Here is a 20,000-nt window from a genome sequence, read left to right as displayed (position 1 = left end):
CTGTCCACTCCAAATAATCTCTGGAATCTTTTTCTCTCCACTCTTCCTTTTAACTGAATTTTTTTTTTCTATTTAAATTAAACCAGAATGAAATTCTTTCCTGCCTTTTAATCTCTTATATAGAAATTGATATATACGTACTGATTATACTACGCAGTATTTCTGCTTAGAATTGACTTTTTACAGTAAAGGCCACTTTAGTTTAAAGTCTCCACACCGTGGCAAATAAACGACAATCTTATGATTTCCACAACATATTACACCCTAGTGATTATTTAAAATATTAAAGTATATTATGAAGTATATATTAAGTCAAATTATACTGTAATTATTGTACTATTGATAGATACCTGTGATTTACTACTAGTCTAAACCAGTCTCCAAAGAGTGCAGCCTGATTCTAGTCTGTTGTTTCCATAATGCTGTCATGCTAACAGGCCTCCTATGAGATTGACTTGTGTAGTGTAGCTCTGCCAATGGTACACATAAGTAGGCCTTTTGTGTGTTCATGTGTCTGAAAAGAGCAAAATGTTCATTTGTGTGTGTTTGTGAGTGTGCGAACGTGTGTGTGAGTGTGTGGGGTGTGTGTGTGAGTGTGTGTGAGTACTGCTTTGTAACATTTTGTGTTCATACAGTCTAATGTTCTTATATGTGATGAGAATGTCTGCATGGAAGTAGTCCATGTGCTAAATCTTGCACATGGTGTCTGTCTCTCTGCACTCTGGCGATGTCTTGCGTCTGCTCACTGAATAACCTCTACAGGGTCCACTGTGTGTCCACTCTGGGTGTCTCCAAGCTCTTCAAAACGTCTCCAGTCCCTGTGTGTGTGTGTGTGTCCCCAGAGGAGCACTGTCCTCTCTCTGATCTTCAAGCCCGCCGTCCGTCCGTCCGTCCATGTGTTTGTCAGATCTGATATGTATGTCGCCCAGCTTACGAGGCTGTCCCTGTTTTGGTGGCAGTCTGATGGGATCTGATCCGTGGAAAGTGATCAGATTCCTGAAGGTTCACCCTGACTTGACGTGACGGGGGCAGCCTCCTGCCCTTGTGCATCACTCCTGACTGTATGTTTCCCCGTTTGGTCAGATGGCTACGTTTGTGAATATGGCATCACCTTTGAGACCCACATTGTGGAGAAGTTTGACGTGTCGTTCGGCCGTGAGGGCGAGACCATGAGCCTGGGCTGCACGGTCATCATCTACCCCTCTCTGCAGCGCTTCAAGCCTGAGATCGAGTGGTACAGAGACGGTAATGACACCATTATTTACACACTTTTGTCCAAAGCAACTTGGGAAATATAGATTGAAAAATATAGAATAGAGTTTATTGTGCAATGATACTGGCAGTGCAATTATTAGCAGTCATTTGCATCATAATTAAGATTATCATTGGTAATTTGCATCATAATTAAGTTACAAAAAACGTTTTTCACAGTAATCACAGCACATTCACAACTTGCATGTCTCACTAGTAGACCTTGACTGGGTTTCTATGGGAATACCCTTACTGAAATGACATCTACAGTCACATCTACACATTAATGATGTCTAAATCTTTTCTCTCCCTGCCACAGATAAGCTCCTGACTCCATCCAAGTGGGCTCAGATGCATTGGAGCGGAGACAGAGCCACGCTCACACTCACACACCTCAACAAGGAGGACGAGGGCCTGTACACCCTCCGCGTCACCACCAAGTCTGGTTATCAGACACACTCTGCCTATGTCTTTGTCAGAGGTGAGAAACACCAGAGAAAAACCATGAGCTCCTCATTTCTTCTCTTGTCTATCCTTGTTTGTCTTGTAGGCATCTCTTCCTTACGCCCTTAATCCTCCTTTTTTCAAACGTGACGAACAGATGCAGGGATGAGCTGTGAGAGCTCGACTCAAATTACTGTAGACTTGGTAGTCGTCTTCAACAACAAATAAACCCATGTGATAAAACCTGGCTGGCAATAATTAGTTGGAATTATAAAATAAAGTATTATAATATTTACGATAAATATTATATTACAAACTATAAATACTACATTGAAGTTGATATCCCCATCAGGACCTTTTAGGAACCGACTGTTAAGGTGATGGTAGAGGATTTAGAGACCATTCCTCACATGTTCTGATAAAAACTCTTCTGCCCAGGATGCACTAGTGTAGTCTGACTCCAGACTTCACTCAATGATCTCCTCTCCTCACTCCTTATGTTCTCCTCCTGTCTTTAACCGGGAGTAACTTCAGTGGAAGTGGGCATTCGGGGAAGAATAATGAATAAGAATAACAAGGGGCTGGAGGACGGAGAATTGAGGAAATCAGAAGGCATTAATAAGACTACTGAGATCAGAAGGCATCAATAAGACTATCGAGATCAGAAGGCATCAATAAGACTACTGAGATCAGGAGGCATTAATAAGACTACTGAGATCAGGAGGCATTAATAAGACTACTGAGATCAGAAGGCATCAAACAGACTACTGAGATCAGGAGGCATCAATAAGACTACTGAGATCAGGAGGCATTAATAAGACTACTGAGATCAGGAGGCATCAATAAGACTACTGAGATCAGGAGGCATCAATAAGACTACTGAGATCAGAAGGCATCAAACAGACTACTGAGATCAGGAGGCATCAATAAGACTACTGAGATCAGGAGGCATTAATAAGACTACTGAGATCAGAAGGCATCAAACAGACTACTGAGATCAGAAGGCATCAATAAGACTATCGAGATCAGAAGGCATCAATAAGACTACTGAGATCAGGAGGCATTAATAAGACTACTGAGATCAGGAGGCATTAATAAGACTACTGAGATCAGAAGGCATCAAACAGACTACTGAGATCAGGAGGCATCAATAAGACTACTGAGATCAGGAGGCATTAATAAGACTACTGAGATCAGGAGGCATCAATAAGACTACTGAGATCAGGAGGCATCAATAAGACTACTGAGATCAGAAGGCATCAAACAGACTACTGAGATCAGGAGGCATCAATAAGACTACTGAGATCAGGAGGCATTAATAAGACTACTGAGATCAGAAGGCATCAAACAGACTACTGAGATCAGAAGGCATCAATAAGACTATCGAGATCAGAAGGCATCAATAAGACTACTGAGATCAGGAGGCATTAATAAGACTACTGAGATCAGAAGGCATCAAACAGACTACTGAGATCAGAAGGCATCAATAAGACTATCGAGATCAGAAGGCATCAATAAGACTACTGAGATCAGGAGGCATCAATAAGACTACTGAGATCAGGATGCATCAATAAGACTACTGAGATCAGAAGGCATCAAACAGACTACTGAGATCAGGATGCATCAATAAGACTACTGAGATCAGAAGGCATCAAACAGACTACTGAGATCAGGAGGCATCAATAAGACTACTGAGATCAGGATGCATCAATAAGACTACTGAGATCAGAAGGCATCAAACAGACTGCTGAGATCAGGAGGCATCAAACAGACTACTGAGATCAGAAGGCATCAATAAGACTACTGAGATCAGGAGGCATCAAACAGACTACTGAGATCAGGAGGCATCAAACAGACTACTGAGATCAGAAGGCATCAATAAGACTACTGAGATCAGGAGGCATCAAACAGACTACTGAGATCAGGAGGCATCAAACAGACTACTGAGATCAGAAGGCATCAATAAGAGTATCGAGATCAGGAGGCATCAATAAGACTACTGAGATCAGGATGCATCAATAAGACTACTGAGATCAGAAGGCATCAAACAGACTACTGAGATCAGGAGGCATCAAACAGACTACTGAGATCAGAAGGCATCAATAAGACTACTGAGATCAGGAGGCATCAAACAGACTACTGAGATCAGGAGGCATCAAACAGACTACTGAGATCAGAAGGCATCAATAAGACTACTGAGATCAGGAGGCATCAAACAGACTACTGAGATCAGGAGGCATCAAACAGACTACTGAGATCAGAAGGCATCAATAAGACTACTGAGATCAGGAGGCATCAATAAGACTACTGAGATCAGGAGGCATTAATAAGACTACTGAGATCAGGAGGCATCAAACAGACTACTGAGATCAGAAGGCATCAATAAGACTACTGAGATCAGGAGGCATCAAACAGACTACTGAGATCAGGAGGCATCAAACAGACTACTGAGATCAGAAGGCATCAATAAGACTACTGAGATCAGGAGGCATCAATAAGACTACTGAGATCAGAAGGCATCAAACAGACTACTGAGATCAGGAGGCATTAATAAGACTACTGAGATCAGGAGGCATCAAACAGACTACTGAGATCAGGAGGCATTAATAAGACTACTGAGATCAGGAGGCATCAAACAGACTACTGAGATCAGGAGGCATCAATAAGACTACTGAGATCAGAAGGCATCAATAAGACTACTGAGATCAGAAGGCATTAATAAGACTACTGAGATCAGGAGGCATCAATAAGACTACTCAGATCAGAAGGCATCAATAAGACTATCGAGATCAGGAGGCATCAATAAGACTACTGAGATCAGAAGGCATCAATAAGACTACTGAGATCAGAAGGCATCAATAAGACTATCGAGATCAGAAGGCATCAAACAGACTACTGAGATCAGAAGGCATCAAACAGACTACTGAGATCAGAAGGCATCAAACAGACTACTGAGATCAGGAGGCATCAATGAGACTACTGAGATCAGGATGCATCAATAAGACTACTGAGATCAGGAGGCATTAATAAGACTACTGAGATCAGGAGGCATCAATAAGACTACTGAGATCAGGAGGCATCAAACAGACTACTGAGATCAGGAGGCATCAATAAGAGTATTGAGAGGGCCACATGGAAAAGGACATGTTGATATTTTTGCTCTCAGACCCAGTTGTTGTGGGATTAAGGCCAAGGGCACACAAAAGCAAGGCCTGAACTGGCACCAATATAGGTTTGGCAGTGTGTGTGTGTGTGTGTGTGTGTGTGTGTGTGTGTGTGTGTGTGTGTGTGTGTGTGTGTGTGTGTGTGTGTGTGTGTGTGTGTGTGTGTGTGTGTGTGTGTGTGTGTTTGTGTGTAGTGTGTAGGAATATGAGTGAGTGTACATGAAAGAGGACTGCAAGCTTAAAAGAGTTGATCCGTTATATCTTACTCTGTCAAAATTTCTCTCTCAAACACACACACGTACACACAATTAGATGACCTCTTAGCTTCTGTGGAATGGAAAAACTGTTGATCAAGTTTGTCCCATTCACAGTAAGTGACCTTTCATTTTCTGCATCTCTCAAGCTCCCTCTCACTCACAGTACAAAGCCTTGTGGGATACGTTGTCCTTGCCAAGAATGTGATGTCAGCTAAACACAGCTGTGTGGCGTCAAGGTTCAGAAATAATGGAGAGCAATACAATAAGAGATATAAAGGGACTGTGAGTGTGTGTGTGTGTGTGTGTGTGTGTGTGTATGAGGAAGAGTGAGATAGTGAGATGGTCTGTGAAAGGTTAGACTGTTTTCAGGCTGTTGGCAAAGTGCACCGTGTACTGTACAGAAGGAATTGTAGATGCACTCATGCAACCATACAAGTCTAATCAGGAAGGATTTCGCACGTAAAAGTTTTGGTGGATTGCCATCACCCTCACCACTACCACGCACACACACACGCACACGCACACGCACACGCACACACGCGCACGCACACACGCACACGCACGCGCACGCACACGCACGCGCACGCGCACGCGCACGCGCACGCGCACACGCACGCGCACACGCACGCGCACACGCAAAGCAGAAATAGAATCTAAGTGAAACTGGACACCAAAGGGTACCCTTGAAAGCACCCTCCAGTGGACTTATGTATATGTGTGTGTGGGAGTATTTGAATGAGTATTGATTTATTGATTTAAGTGTATGTGTGTGTGTGTGTGTGTGTTTGTATATTCACAAATGTGTTTTCTGTGTGTAATTCTGTATGTACGTAGCTGTATATTTTATACAGTATTTGTAGATAAGTGCTTAGATTGTACAGTCTGCATGTCTGTTGATCATATGGGCATGATCTCTCTGGCAGATGAGCATGTCTGTTGATCATATGGGCATGTTCTCTCTGGCAGATGAGCATGTCTGTTGATCATATGGGCATGTTCTCTCTGGCAGTCTGCGTGTCTGTTGATCATATGGGCATGATCTCTCTGGCAGTCTGCGTGTCTGTTGATCATATGGGCATGATCTCTCTGGCAGTCTGCGTGTCTGTTGATCATATGGGCATGATCTCTCTGGCAGTCTGCGTGTCTGTTGATCATATGGGCATGATCTCTCTGGCAGATGAGCATGTCTGTTGATCATATGGGCATGTTCTCTCTGGCAGTCTGCGTGTCTGTTGATCATATGGGCATGATCTCTCTGGCAGTCTGCGTGTCTGTTGATCATATGGGCATGATCTCTCTGGCAGATGAGCATGTCTGTTGATCATATGGGCATGTTCTCTCTGGCAGTCTGCGTGTCTGTTGATCATATGGGCATGTTCTCTCTGGCAGTCTGCGTGTCTGTTGATCATATGGGCATGATCTCTCTGGCAGATGAGCATGTCTGTTGATCATATGGGCATGTTCTCTCTGGCAGTCTGCGTGTCTGTTGATCATATGGGCATGATCTCTCTGGCAGATGGCGAAGCGGAGGTGGCAGGCGCCCCTGCTTCTCCTCTGGATGTGGTGTGCCACGAGGCCAACAAGGATTACGTCATCATCTCCTGGAAGCAGCCCGCTGTGGATGGCGGCAGCTCCATTCTGGGTTACTTTGTGGACCGGTCAGTTCCAATAAGACACCGCCGTACCACAGCAGATACCCTGTGGTGTTCAGCGTTCTAAGTCTAAAGTCTAGGCTATTAAGTCCATATCTTAGGTCTATGCAGTCAAAATGTTTCCCCTTTAAAAGTATATAATATTTTCAGACAACGTGTAAATCAGTGATTTTGTCATTAACTCTGAGTAGAGCTCTCAGTGAAAAGCATTGAAAAGTATGACGTGGTAAGCTTGGTGGATCCATAAGTCATGCTCACATACCACCCTCTCATGTATCTCAACACTGTCCATTAACCTTACTGTGACCCCCCCTCTCTCTTACCTCTCTCTGTAAGGTGCGAGGTTGGCACCCCGCACTGGATCCAGTGCAACGACACCCCGATGAAGTTCGCCCGTTACCCCGTCACCGGACTGGTGGAGGGCCGCAGCTACACCTTCCGTGTGCGCGCTGTCAACAAGGCTGGCATGAGTCACCCGTCCCGCGCCTCTCTGCCCGCCGCCGCCATGGATCCCGCTGACCGCGCCCGCAAAGGTACCCCCGTAACCCCAACCCCACCTCGTCAGTCTCATTCTGTTGCCTCGCCGTCTTGGGGAACGGGATTAGTTCCTTTGAGACTTGAATAATGCTCCCTGTGGCTCCCTTCCCTCATGTTTGAACTCTTTCTCCCCTCCCTGTGTCGCAGGCACCTCCGCTCCCTGGACTGGCCAAATCATTGTGACAGAGGAAGAGCCAGCAGGTTGGAAAGACCTTTTATTGATAGATAGATAGATAGGAAAGGATGCTGGATCAATTAAGCAGTTAGCAGTCATTCATTATGTTTGTCTATGACCTGAACCTGGTCTTGGCACCTATGAGTAGCATCTGAACCTGGTCTTGGAACCTATGAGTAGCATCTGAACCTGGTCTTGGCACCTATGAGTAGCATCTGAACCTGGTCTTGGCACCTATGCGTAGCATCTGAAATGTGACAAATCCCTCTGTGGTGTTTTTATTTTAGAGGGTGTGATTCCCAGCAAACCAGGTGAACTAACTGTTACCGAGGCAACAAGGAACTACGTGGTCCTGAGCTGGAAGCCCCCTGGCGAGAGAGGCCATGAGGGTATCATGTACTATGTGGAGAAGGTAAGCGACATGCTAAAAAACACCGCCATTAAACAACTTGTGTATTTCCGCATGGCATCTCTCTCATACGTGTTCAGTTAAAGGTGTCTAAAGATTGACTGTTGTAAAATACGTCTCCTTGTTTTCAGTCAGACTGATAGTACTATGTGTGTCTCTCAGTGTGTGGCCGGCACAGACAGCTGGCAGCGCGTCAACACAGAGATCCCTGTGAAGTCCCCCCGCTTCGCTCTGTTTGACCTGTCCGAGGGGAAGGCGTACAGCTTCCGTGTGCGCGCCTGTAACTCTGCAGGCGTGGGAGAACCCTCCGAGCCTACCGAGGCCACCACTGTTGGAGACAAGCTGGGTGAGTCAGTGTGCCCCAACACAGTATTGATTATTGATTGGTGGGACAGTTAGATTAGAGTAGATTAGATTTAGATTCAGTTTTATTGTCATTGTGCAGAGTACAGGTACAAAGCTAATGAAATGGTTGGCATCTAACCAAAGTGCAGAAAAATAGTATTAGATACAGATAAGTGCACACTGTCAAGTGTTATTGATAGTGGTGAGTAACATCTATGCATATTGGCTGATGTACAGTATAGACAAAAATGTACAGTTGGTCATATGTACAATATATATTATATATATGTAATAGTAATTTGAACAACAGGACAGGTGAATGAACAGTGCAGATATGAAAGTTTAGCAGAGTCACAGCTTTGAGGGAGATGCTCTTCCTGAGCCTGCTGGTGTGGCTCCGGTAACGCCTGCCGGATGGGAGGAGAGTAAAAAGTCCATGTTTAGGGTGGGATGCATCCTGGATAATGCTTTTCACCCTGCCTCTTTAGCTGGCAGTATGATTGTGAGCAACATGGCCTACATGCCACAGTCTATAAGAGATCAAGACCTTAGACTCTAGAAACCATTAAAAAACTAGATTGTAACTTCGAAAGTTCTCTCTAAATGTCAATAAGACAAAAGAAATCATCATCAAAGAGAAAATCACATTCCTATTTCCATCTATGGGTCATCTGTTGAAATTGTTGATAGTTTAAGAGTTCTTGGTACACACGTCTCTCAACACCAACTGCATCTTCAAGAGAGCACAGCTAAGACAGGCCTTTCTGAGGCATCTCAAGAGTGTTGGCATGAGAACCAAAGCAGCTCTTGTGAACTTTTATCGTTGTACCATAGAGGGCGTACTACTGTTTTGACACCTCTGGACTGCTCAGGACTGCAGACTGTTACAAAGGACTGTAAAGACAGAACTACCACAACTTCATAACATCTATACCCATGCTGCAAAGGAAAGCCCAAAACATCATTAAGGACACCAGTCACCCTGCTCATGTCCTGTCTCCTGGTTTCTTTCTGCCTTTAGATATCCCATCAGCACCTGGTCGTGTTGTCCCAACTCGTAACACAGACACGTCTATCGTGGTGTCATGGGTGGCCTCTAAGGATGCTAAAGAGCTGGTTGGATATTACATAGAGGCCAGCATCGCTGGTACAAATGTGTGGGAGCCCTGCAACAACAAACCCGTTAAAGGCACAAGGTACATCAACTATATTCTTCTAAAACAGTTAAAGGGACAAGGTACATCCACCATATTCTTCTAAAACAGTTAAAGGGACAAGGTACATCAACTATATTCTTTTAAAACAGTTAAAAGCACAAGGTACATCCACCATATTCTTTTAAAACAGTTAAAAGCACAAGGTACATCAACTATATTCTTCTAAAACAGTTAAAGGGACAAGGTACATCAACTATATTCTTTTGAAACAGTAACAGCTACTCTGCTGCGAATGATCAATTTTGATAATTTAAGTACCACAGATAAACCTTTCTTCTTGGTCTTCAGGTTTTTCTGCCATGGCCTTATCACGGGTGAGAGCTATGTGTTCAGGGTCCGGGCTCTGAACGCAGCAGGGCTGAGTGAATGCTCCCAGGAATCGGAGGCCATCGAAGTCAAAGCTGCCATTGGTGAGTCTGTCAGGGTATATTTGACACAACATAATGATATGATGAAAGAGATCAGAGAAGCAATGTATGAGGGATTTGTGTATTATTCATTTAGCCTCATTATCTTGGCCCAGATGTCCCAGAAATGTCACACTCCTCTACAGGGTGGGTTTTGCTTTTGTATGTGATGCTCTCTCCATCAGTCCAATTCTTCTTCTTCTCTGTTCGTCTGGAGCGTCCCGAGTCTGTGTATCATCAGATCTCCGATCCTGTCCCAATGTGTTTCGTGTCCCACCGTCATGGTTTAACCCACAACGTTCTGCTGCACCGTTTCGTAATATCAGGCCTTGTCCACCGTCATAACAGCCCTGCCCACACCACCTGCACCGGAGGCGGGGTCAGGACTTGTAGACTTCCACTAGATTGGGTCACGTGATCCAAAGTAGCGGTGGTTACAAAACCAGGTCACCTGCAGTCACATCCGGTCACCCCTTCACCCTACATCCCATGCAGTCCCTGAATCCTCCAGATACACCCCCCCCCCCCCAGCACCAGCACACCTGTAATACCTCCTGTCATTAGCCCCTGTCATTAGCCCCTGCTCTAACTGCCTCTGTGCACTGCTCCCTTAGGTAGCCTCACTGTATGCCTTTGCACCAATCAGCATGCTCTTTTAGAACCCCGTGAAACACATCTGGTTACCATGCCAATTGAGTTTTGCTCTGGAATAACAGTGATCATGAGGAATCACATTTCCATACAGCAGTTACTACTACTGGTTTAATAACAAGACCAAACTTTGATATTGATACACTGTGTATAGTCTATGGACTGAACTGTAACTGCAGACTTATTTAGAGTGTGAAATAAGTCTGTATATCATTGGTATCCAAATTGTATAATATATATTATAAATCAATGTATGTAAATGAATAGTCCTTAGTAGTAGTAGTAAGGTATTACCATCATTTCCAGATGACAGTTGTGCACTATTAAATTAAATAAGATTACTATGACAATGTAGCGCTATCTCCACTGGGTTATGTTTTATTATTGAATGTCATGGTACAGAGTCAAATCCATTGGCTTTGTAACCAGAAACGGTGTAATATTCTTCTAGCAAGGGTTGGTGCAAAGTCTGCTTGTGCTTTCAATGCAAGACGCTAACTCTCTGACTCACTCACTCGCTCGCTCGCTTTCCTCTCACCGGCACCCCCTATGTTCTCCCTTTCACTCATCCTTCACGTCTTTCATCCTCCTTTCCACTGTTTCTCTTGTCCATCCTTTCCACCCTCCTCTCCTTTTCTTTCCCTCTTTCCTTTCCTCTGCTTGCTTCCAACCTCAGATGTCTCTCTTCAGCCATCTTGTCTTCATTTTGTTTTCTACAGCCAGATGAAGACTATAGCGTTGTTTAACTTCTAGATGATTCTCGGTTTTATGGCATTTAATGCTTTCTCAAATGCCCCTGAAATGCTTATAATGTGTCTGTCAGTCATGTCTTTGCAGTGTGTGATCTGTGTGGATATAGATGTGGATGTGTTACCATGTCATTTACAACTGTAAATGTGTGTATAGCTATAATTGTTTGTTGTGTGTGTGTAGATATGTAATCTGTTTCCGTGAGTAGTACTTGTTTCAGTGCCTGATTTAAGACATGCTTCTCTCGCTGTTTTCTGCTAACTCCTGTAGGGGGCGGTATTCCTCACGGTGTGTTTCTGGCAACCGGGGGTAACGGGGTCGGACTAACCGAGCACAGCCCACGTGGGGGAGGCAGGCATGTGCCCCCCCCCCAAACCCCTCCTGACACTGTGCTAACGCTCAGAGCTCAAACTGCTGACGGGGGGACTGGGGAGGGGGCCCCTCATGGGCCACAGAGTGCACTCAGTAGAGGCAGAGGGCCCAAGGGGGGCGGTGTGAGGTGGGCGGACGAACCCACCACCTTCCCTTTCGCAGAACCAGGCAAAGACAAGAGCACCCAAACAGGGGCCTTTGAGTTAGGCTCCCAGGAGGGCCATCAGCTGGGCACTGTGCCCGTAAGAGAGCCCCAAGCTGGGCTTGTGCCTGTAAGAGAGCCCCGAGCTGGGCCTGTGCCAAAGCAGGTAACGGAGACGGTATCAGAGCCACAAACAGACCGGGGTCCCAAACCGAAGGGCAGGGCTCAGACACGTAAGTCCTCAGTAGATGAGTCGTCTGGTCGGGGCGGGGACCGAACCCGGAGAGACTCGGCAGGTGAGCAACCATGACGGATGAAAAAAGCCGTCTACTCTCATCGACAACTCTCTGGATCTTTACTCTTATGAAAGAATTCCTAGGAGTTGTATTTTCTGCAATCTTTTATTCTTCTGATAACCTTTTTGTTTTCAGTTATTTCCATTTTCACTTTGTTTATTAACTGTTAAACTTTAATGTTCTATTGTCCAGCTTCATAAACACACCATCACACCAGCATACATAGTTTTGTACATTTGCAATACAGATCCACCATAGTTATAGCTGTAAAATATAGCTCTCTTAATGTGGAGTATTCATTTGTCAGAGGAATACAATCTATTTATCTGGTACAATTTCCATATACTGGTGGAAAACTATGGTTGCTTATTTTTGCAGCTCTGCACTTAAATATCAAGGTAAGGCAAACAAACAAGGGGGTTCAGTGATAGTATATGACACTTGACAGGTCCCAAGGTAAGGTGGTGTTGTAATGATATGCACTAGTTTAAGTCACATGCTTCAAGCAGTTCACCAGTCACTTCCCCACTGTGCACCATTCAAATGAAGATGGTCTTCAATATCTATGACTCACACTGCCTACAGCTGTTCACTGGCTACCCTCTCCCTTCTTATTCCTTGACCACTCTTGCAAAGCTAGCATATTAACTCACAAAAACACATACCACTAGCTAAATACTAGACCAAATGCTTTATTACACTACCGACAGTAGAACCTAGACTTTAAGATAAGTCATTTGCACTCTGTTTGGCCTTACAGTGCCTGTGTTCGCAGCCAGCCAACTAAAGAAGTCCTCAAGCGATTCAAAATGAGGTGTCACTCACCCAGATATGTTTACACACGATCCAAAGAGAGATGTTCACACATAGAGACAAACATGCACCTGCACACAGAGCACAGGACAGGACAGGGGTCCAATGAGACAGACAGTCAGGGAAGACAATTAGATATGCTATTATTACAAATCAATACAGACTATACAACCTTTAGACAACCATTACACAATCTGAACATATAGAGCAGTGATGACAAAACAGTGATGACAGAGAGCCGTGTGTTAACTGATGTTCCCCACCATCCCAGCCTCCCCTGAGCCGCCCTTCGGCATCAGTGTGCTGGAGTGCGTCAGAGACTCTATGGTGCTGGCCTGGAAGCAGCCGCCTTTCATTGGAGGTGCTGACATCACCGGCTACTTTGTGGACTACCGTAAGATGGTCGGTGGAGTGCCAGGAAAATGGCACGAGGCCAACATCAAATCTGTCGGCGAGAGAGCATACAGGGTGAGTCCTTAACCTTTGACCTTTGTTGGATAACACAAAAGGAAAAGAGATCAAATATTGGGAGTTTTTTTTTTTTTTTTGAAATGGTCACTGGTTATGTATTGCAAAGTGAAAAGTGATTTATATTTGTCATTTGTTTAATGAATTCTGTCTTTTGTGGCGTCTTTAGGTGTCAGACTTGCAGGAGACCGTTGATTACCAGTTCCAGGTACGCGCCGCAAACATGGCTGGCGTGGGCATCCCATCTCTGCCCAGTGAGATCTTCAAATGTGAGGAGTGGACCATCGCCGTACCAGGTGTGCTACAGGTTTCTGTCTGTCTGTCTGTCTGTCTGTCTATATGTGTGTCAGTCAGCCTGGGTGTCTGTTTATGTCTCTCTCTGGCGCACATCAGTTAGATACAAGTCTTGTGTATGTTAACTAAGATGACCACTTGAGATAAAACATGATAAAAAGTGGCATTAGGGTATGATATGTTTTTATATGTAAACCCAGACCGCGAGTCTTGAATAGAAAACATAACATTTAACATAGCTATTATTTGAATCACTGGCCCATACAGTCACACTGTTTCATATATCATGTGGGCTCCTTCATGGTGTTTTGTGTTTTGCTTAAACAAAAATGTCCACCTTCTCCTGTGCCACAGGACCACCCCATGACCTCCAAGCCTTGGAGGTGCGGTCCACGTCCCTGGTACTTCTGTGGAAACCTCCGGTGTACCAAGGTCGTGATCAGGTCAACGGGTACTATGTTGACATCAAGGAGGCTGCGGCGGGTATCGAAGCTTGGAGAGGTGTCAACGAGAAGGCCTGCCTCAACAGATACCTGAAGGTTGGGTCCCACACCGTACCAACCATGTCAGAAGGACAGGCAGAAAAAACGAGATACAGTTGGTGAAGGTTTTAAAGAACTACTGCTAAATGATCTATATCTTTATGCAGATCAACATCCTGAAGGACGGAGAGACGTATGTGTTCCGTGTCCGTGCGCAGAACAAAGCTGGAGTGAGCAAGCCCTCAGAACCGACGGAACCGGTCCTGGCTGAGACTAAACCAGGTAACGGTGTTAATTATCGGACGGCGTGTGTTATCGGCAAACGTTCGCGTTGTCATGTTAATCCATTTATTAAACTGAAGTTATAGAGTGTTAATCCATTATTAAACCTAGCATTTTGATTGTTTAACAGAATGGGCGATATTTGACACTGTCCGATAACTGACATAGCTACGCTAGGACACAGTGTGAAAAACCCAGTTTCACCAGTGCATACTGTTTATACACCTGCATGGTGTGTGTGTGTGTGTACATCTTGTCTTCTCATTTTCTCTGACTCTCTCACACACTCTCTCTTTACTCACTCTTTCTCTCCTTCCTCCATCTTTCGCTCCTTCAGGCACAAAGGAAATGGTGGTAGACGTGGACGACGACGGTGTGATTTCACTCAACTTTGCATGTGATTCACTCACGCCGGACTCGACCTTCATCTGGTCCAAGAACTACGAGGAGATGACTGATACTACACGCATGACCATCGAAACCAAAGGGGGCAAGTAAGTTGATCAGGATGTCCACACAGTGTTACCCAGAGCAGGGGCGTCCCTCTCTACCTTTAAGAAGCTTTTGAAGACCGAACTCTTCAGAGAGCACTTCCCGTCCTAACTGGCACTTCGACTAGTGCGTAACTTGCAATTACAGCAGTTACATTTCTGCACTTCTTTTTTCTTTTTATTTCATTTTGTTATATTTCTTATGTAAAGTAGTATTTATTTATTGTTACACCAGGTTCTATTGCTCGTAGCTTGACTATTCTCTCCCTTGTACGTCGCTTTGGACAAAAGCGTCTGCTAAATGACTAAATGTAAATGTAAATGTACTGGAGGAATGAATATGAGCATGAAAATGACCAGTAGTAGGCTGGTGGAGAAACGTGTGCAGATGTGTGTAGAAACTCTCTCTTTCAAGGTTAACCAGATTGACATGACTGTCACAGGTCCAGGGCCATGTTTAACACCCCAGACATGGAGGACGTCGGCATCTACTCCTGTGTGGTCTCACACACGGATGGCTCATCTGGCAGCTACACTCTTACTGAAGAGGGTGAGTCGCTGTGTTTGTGTGTGAGAGAGATTGAGATGAAGAGAATGAAAAAAAGAGAGAGAGCGGGAAAGAGGTAAAGATCTAATGAGGCCAATTAACATGTACCCCTTTTCCCCACAGGGCTGAAAGAACTTCTGAAAATCAGCCACGACCACAAATTCCCCAGTGAGTGCATTATTAGTAATATAATTACTAATTAGCATATAATGACCTTAATCCGCACACATGTTCCTGCTTTAAGTCCTACAATAAGACACTGTGATGGGCAGCTGATGAAGGGTTCCTCTGTCTCTGGCTAGTTATTCCACTGAAGACAGAGCTGGCTGTGGAGCTGCTGGAGAAAGGCCGAGTGCGCTTCTGGCTGCAAGCTGAGAAGATCTCCGCTAATGGAAAAGTAGACTATGTTTTCAACGACAATACTATCTCCCAGGGAGAGGTGAGTGTTTCTCTCTCTCTCTCTCTCTCTCCATCTCACACACAGACACACACACACACACACACACACACACACACACACACACACACACACACACACGCGCACACACTAACACACACACACACACACACACGTACACACACACACACACACACACACACACACGTACACACACACACAGATTTGCACATACAATAACAAATGTGTGATATGATGCGGCTTTTTTGTCTGTCTCCAGAAATACAAGATGAACTTTGACAAGAACACCGGTGTGATTGAGATGTTTATGGACACTCTGGCCGATCAGGATGAAGGAACATTCACCTTCCAGATGCAAGACGGAAAAGCCACCAACCAGTCTAGCCTGGTGCTCATTGGAGATGGTATGCACACACACACACACACACACACACACACACACACACACACACACACACACACACACACACACACACACACACACACACACACACACACACACACACACACACACACACACACACACACAAACACACACACACACAAACACACACACACACAAACGCACACACACACACACACACACACACACACACACACACACACACACACACCTGTGCACATACTGTACAAACAAGCAAGGATATATTATACAGCATACAACGTGCAACAATGGAAACTTTTGTGGAAAATCTTTGCACACCAACTCAAATTAACAGGTGCATATTATCTTAACGTTTCTCTTTTCCTAGTCTTCAAACAGCTGAAGAAGGAGGCCGAGTTCATGAGGAAAGAATGGATCAGAAAGCAAGGTGAATACTATCTCAGGTCTCAACACTATCTCTCTCAAGGGGTTTTGTGGTCATGGACTTATATATACGTTTATATATATATAAAATATATATATATATTTCAACCGAGCTCTGACATCCTGCAGGTCCTCACTTTGTGGAGTACTTGAGCTACGAGGTCACTGAAGATTGCATCGTGAGGATCAGGTGCAAGGTGGGTCAATGAGTGTGTACGTTTGAGAGAGAGACAGAGAGTCTGTGTGTGTGTGAGAGAGAGAAAGTCTGTGTGTGTGTGTGTGTGTGTGAGAGAGAGAGAAAGTCTGTGTGTGTGTGAGAGAGAGAGAAAGAGAGTCTGTGTGTGTGTGAGAGAGAGAGAAAGTCTGTGTGTGTGTGTGCGTTTACATGCATATGGGTTTGTAAAACTCGATGCTATTCTATTTCTGTTTAGGTTGGAAACATAAAGAAGGAAACTGTTGCTTTATGGTATAAAGATGGACGTGAGATCCAGGCAAATGAGAAATTGGACTTCAGTGAGGGGGTACTCAACCTGGAGATCGCACAGGTGAAAAAAGAAAAACCTCCACAGTGTGATATTATGTATACAGTATATGATAACAGTGATGACACTTCATTACATTAATCATGTCTAGGCCAAATGTCATTCAGTGCAATTCCATGCTTGTATACAAGACCGTCATTTTTTATATCCTGAGTTTCTATTCTAACTGAGGTTAATCAATGTCTGTTGAATCTTTTGGTCAGTTGTGTGTAAAATAAACGTGTTCCTTCCTGTCCACGGTTAAAAGACTATTGGGCCATCATGACGACTGGGGATGGAGGAGGTCTATTTGCTGTGTGAATGTTTGTTTTACAATCCTACGGTTGTGCTCAGTCCCTTTGACCATCTCTTGTGTTACAACTGCTTATTAACCTATCCCAACACAAAGATTATGAGCGCTGACTCAAATGAGCCTAACCCCTTCTGTGTGGCTTGTCATTTTTGACCGGAAATATTACAGATGCACCTATTCTTAAGCCTCCTAAAACCAATTGGAAAAGGTCAATCTAATTTGGAAAAGGTCAATCTATTTTGGTGTGTTCTGATGCCCAGTGTGGATCAGCATCTGAAAGCAATGTGACCATCAGATCAGAGAAAAAAATGGTGCAAATCGGTCAAATTTGAGCTGAACATAACTACAAAAACACTACAAAATCCTTTTGTTCTTTTCCTTAAAGGTACAGTGTGTAGGATTTAAGGGGATCTTCTATCAGAAATGGAATATAGTATTCATAATTATTTATTGAATTAGTGTATAATCACCTGCTGTAACTACAAACTAGTTGTGTTTTCATTAAATTGAGCCCTTCGTATCTACAGAGGGATCAGGTCCGCCATCTTGCACCGCCATGCTCCTACCGTAGCCCAGAAGGGACAAACTCAAACACAGGCTTTAGACGGGGCTTTAGACGGGGCTATAGACGGGGCTTTAGACGGGGCTTTAGACGGGGCTATAGACGGGGCTTTAGACGGGGCTATAGACGGGGCTTTAGACGGGGCTTTAGACGGGGCTATAGACGGGGCTTTAGACGGGGCTTTAGACGGGGCTTTAGACGAGGCTTTAGACGGGGCTATAGACGGGGCTTTAGACGGGGCTTTAGACGGGGCTTTTGAAGGGGCTATAGACGGGGCTTTAGACGGGGCTTTAGACGGGGCTATAGACGGGGCTTTAGACGGGGGTTTAGACGGGGCTTTAGACGGGGCTTTAGACGGGGCTATAGACGGGGCTTTAGACGGGGCTTTAGACGGGGGTTTAGACGAGGCTATAGACGGGGCTTTAGACGAGGCTTTTTGCACTTCATGGCACTTGAAAGCCACCATAGGGTTCTCCTAAACGCTTGGAGTGGTATTTAGTTTGTTGCAGCTCTGTAACCTCACCACTAAATGCCACTCAATCCTACACAATGTACCTTTAACAAAATACCCACTATTCAGTTATAACAAGAAATAGGCATCTATTGGGAAAGATTGGGGGTTGTTATTTAAACATATAGCTTGTTGAGTGAATCTCATCCGGTATTTCACATTTAACTCAATGTTAGTCCATCTGTTTCCTTACCTCTAAATACTATGGCATAATGCCTGGAAATTGCTGTCATTGTTATTACTTCATTATAATTACTTTATATATTTCAATGATTCACAATCCTTATCAAAAATAATAGTGCTTTCCGTTAATATGTTAAGCAAGGAGAACATAAGGATGCATGCAAGCGTGTTTCAGATTAAACCTTTTTTAACGTGTGCACGTGCCAATATCTTCATGTGTCTAATTACAGCAAACTGCCGCTGCAACTGGTGATGACACCGTCTGGAAGAAACTCAAAGTCTGGACCTCTAATCTCTAATCAGTTTGGTTCATGTGGGCAGTAACTCTGCTTGCGAACATACATTTACATCTGTCTGTCTGTCTGTCTACCTGTCTATCTACCCGTCTATCTGTCTGTCTATCTATCCATCTAACAGTATTGCAATCCGTCTTGGTTTTTGTCCCTGTAATCCTCCTGTTGTACCATCAGAGCGGCCGTTCTTTTCAACCTACATCTCTCTCTATTTCTGTGAAGTATGTGTTGTCATCACGGTGCTTCTGTCTTCTTGCTTTTTTGCGTTTCACGTCAGATCCATATCCTGCAGCATCTTTAGCAGGGGGGAAAAGCCCAGCTTTTCTGAACAGTGTTAATTTCCATCCTGTTTTTAGAATAGTGCATCTAAAAGTGGCCATTATTTCAGCTTCTCTTCTGTCTGTCTGCTTCTGAGCATGCTCTCTGTATTCACATCAGATCTCTAAGAAGGACGCAGGAGTGTATGAGGTGATTCTGAAGGATGACCGGGGAAAGGACACTTCCACGCTCGACCTCACAGACAAAGGTAATATCATGTAATCTCATTACACATATATTAACCAGCAGATACACTATCACACATGACCTCAGTGTACATAACCAAGTGTCTTACTGTTGTTTACTGTCGTTAGGGTTCAAAGACCTGATGAACCAAGTGTTTGGCGTGATTGGTAAGCCATCTTTTCGTCTCAAATATTCTCTGAGCACTATGTATCTTTATTAGTTGAATCCTTTAAATGCTTTTATGAGCTCCTAAGAATCAGTTCAGAAACCTGACATGTGTTTGTGTGTGTGTGTTTGTGTGTGTGTGTGTGTGTTTGTGTGTTTGTGTTTGTGTGTTTGTGTGTGTGTGTTTGTGTGTTTGTGTGTGTTTGTGTTTGTGTGTGTGTGTTTGTGTGTGTGTGTGTGTTTGTGTGTTTGTTTGTGTGTGTGTGTTTGTGTGTT

The 20,000-nt window shown here is 44.3% G+C and overlaps 1 protein-coding gene across 4 annotated transcripts in view; it reads left to right on the top strand.

Annotated features, from left to right (window-relative positions):
- The window catches only part of myom1b (myomesin 1b), a 35,024-nt gene that overhangs the window by 9,496 nt on the left and 5,528 nt on the right, over positions 1-20,000 (top strand). For 3 of the 4 annotated variants that reach the window (XM_031583570.2, XM_031583569.2, XM_031583571.2), the window contains 24 exons: positions 1,084-1,245; positions 1,571-1,732; positions 6,633-6,774; positions 7,105-7,301; positions 7,453-7,506; positions 7,768-7,892; positions 8,052-8,235; positions 9,256-9,430; positions 9,740-9,861; positions 11,530-11,547; positions 13,154-13,350; positions 13,520-13,646; positions 13,999-14,183; positions 14,294-14,408; positions 14,746-14,902; positions 15,343-15,449; positions 15,570-15,614; positions 15,749-15,885; positions 16,124-16,268; positions 16,617-16,676; positions 16,802-16,869; positions 17,104-17,217; positions 19,494-19,581; positions 19,688-19,726. In XM_031583570.2, the coding sequence (XP_031439430.1) occupies positions 1,084-1,245; positions 1,571-1,732; positions 6,633-6,774; positions 7,105-7,301; positions 7,453-7,506; positions 7,768-7,892; positions 8,052-8,235; positions 9,256-9,430; positions 9,740-9,861; positions 11,530-11,547; positions 13,154-13,350; positions 13,520-13,646; positions 13,999-14,183; positions 14,294-14,408; positions 14,746-14,902; positions 15,343-15,449; positions 15,570-15,614; positions 15,749-15,885; positions 16,124-16,268; positions 16,617-16,676; positions 16,802-16,869; positions 17,104-17,217; positions 19,494-19,581; positions 19,688-19,726 (2,925 nt within the window). The remainder of the gene's footprint in view (positions 1-1,083; positions 1,246-1,570; positions 1,733-6,632; positions 6,775-7,104; positions 7,302-7,452; positions 7,507-7,767; positions 7,893-8,051; positions 8,236-9,255; positions 9,431-9,739; positions 9,862-11,529; positions 11,548-13,153; positions 13,351-13,519; positions 13,647-13,998; positions 14,184-14,293; positions 14,409-14,745; positions 14,903-15,342; positions 15,450-15,569; positions 15,615-15,748; positions 15,886-16,123; positions 16,269-16,616; positions 16,677-16,801; positions 16,870-17,103; positions 17,218-19,493; positions 19,582-19,687; positions 19,727-20,000) is intronic. The other variant, XM_012821319.3, reaches the window with a different exon arrangement.

This window comes from Clupea harengus, chromosome 17, assembly GCF_900700415.2.
Source record: "Clupea harengus chromosome 17, Ch_v2.0.2, whole genome shotgun sequence".
NCBI lineage: Eukaryota > Metazoa > Chordata > Actinopteri > Clupeiformes > Clupeidae > Clupea > Clupea harengus.
This window is presented reverse-complemented; position numbering and strand designations above follow the sequence as displayed.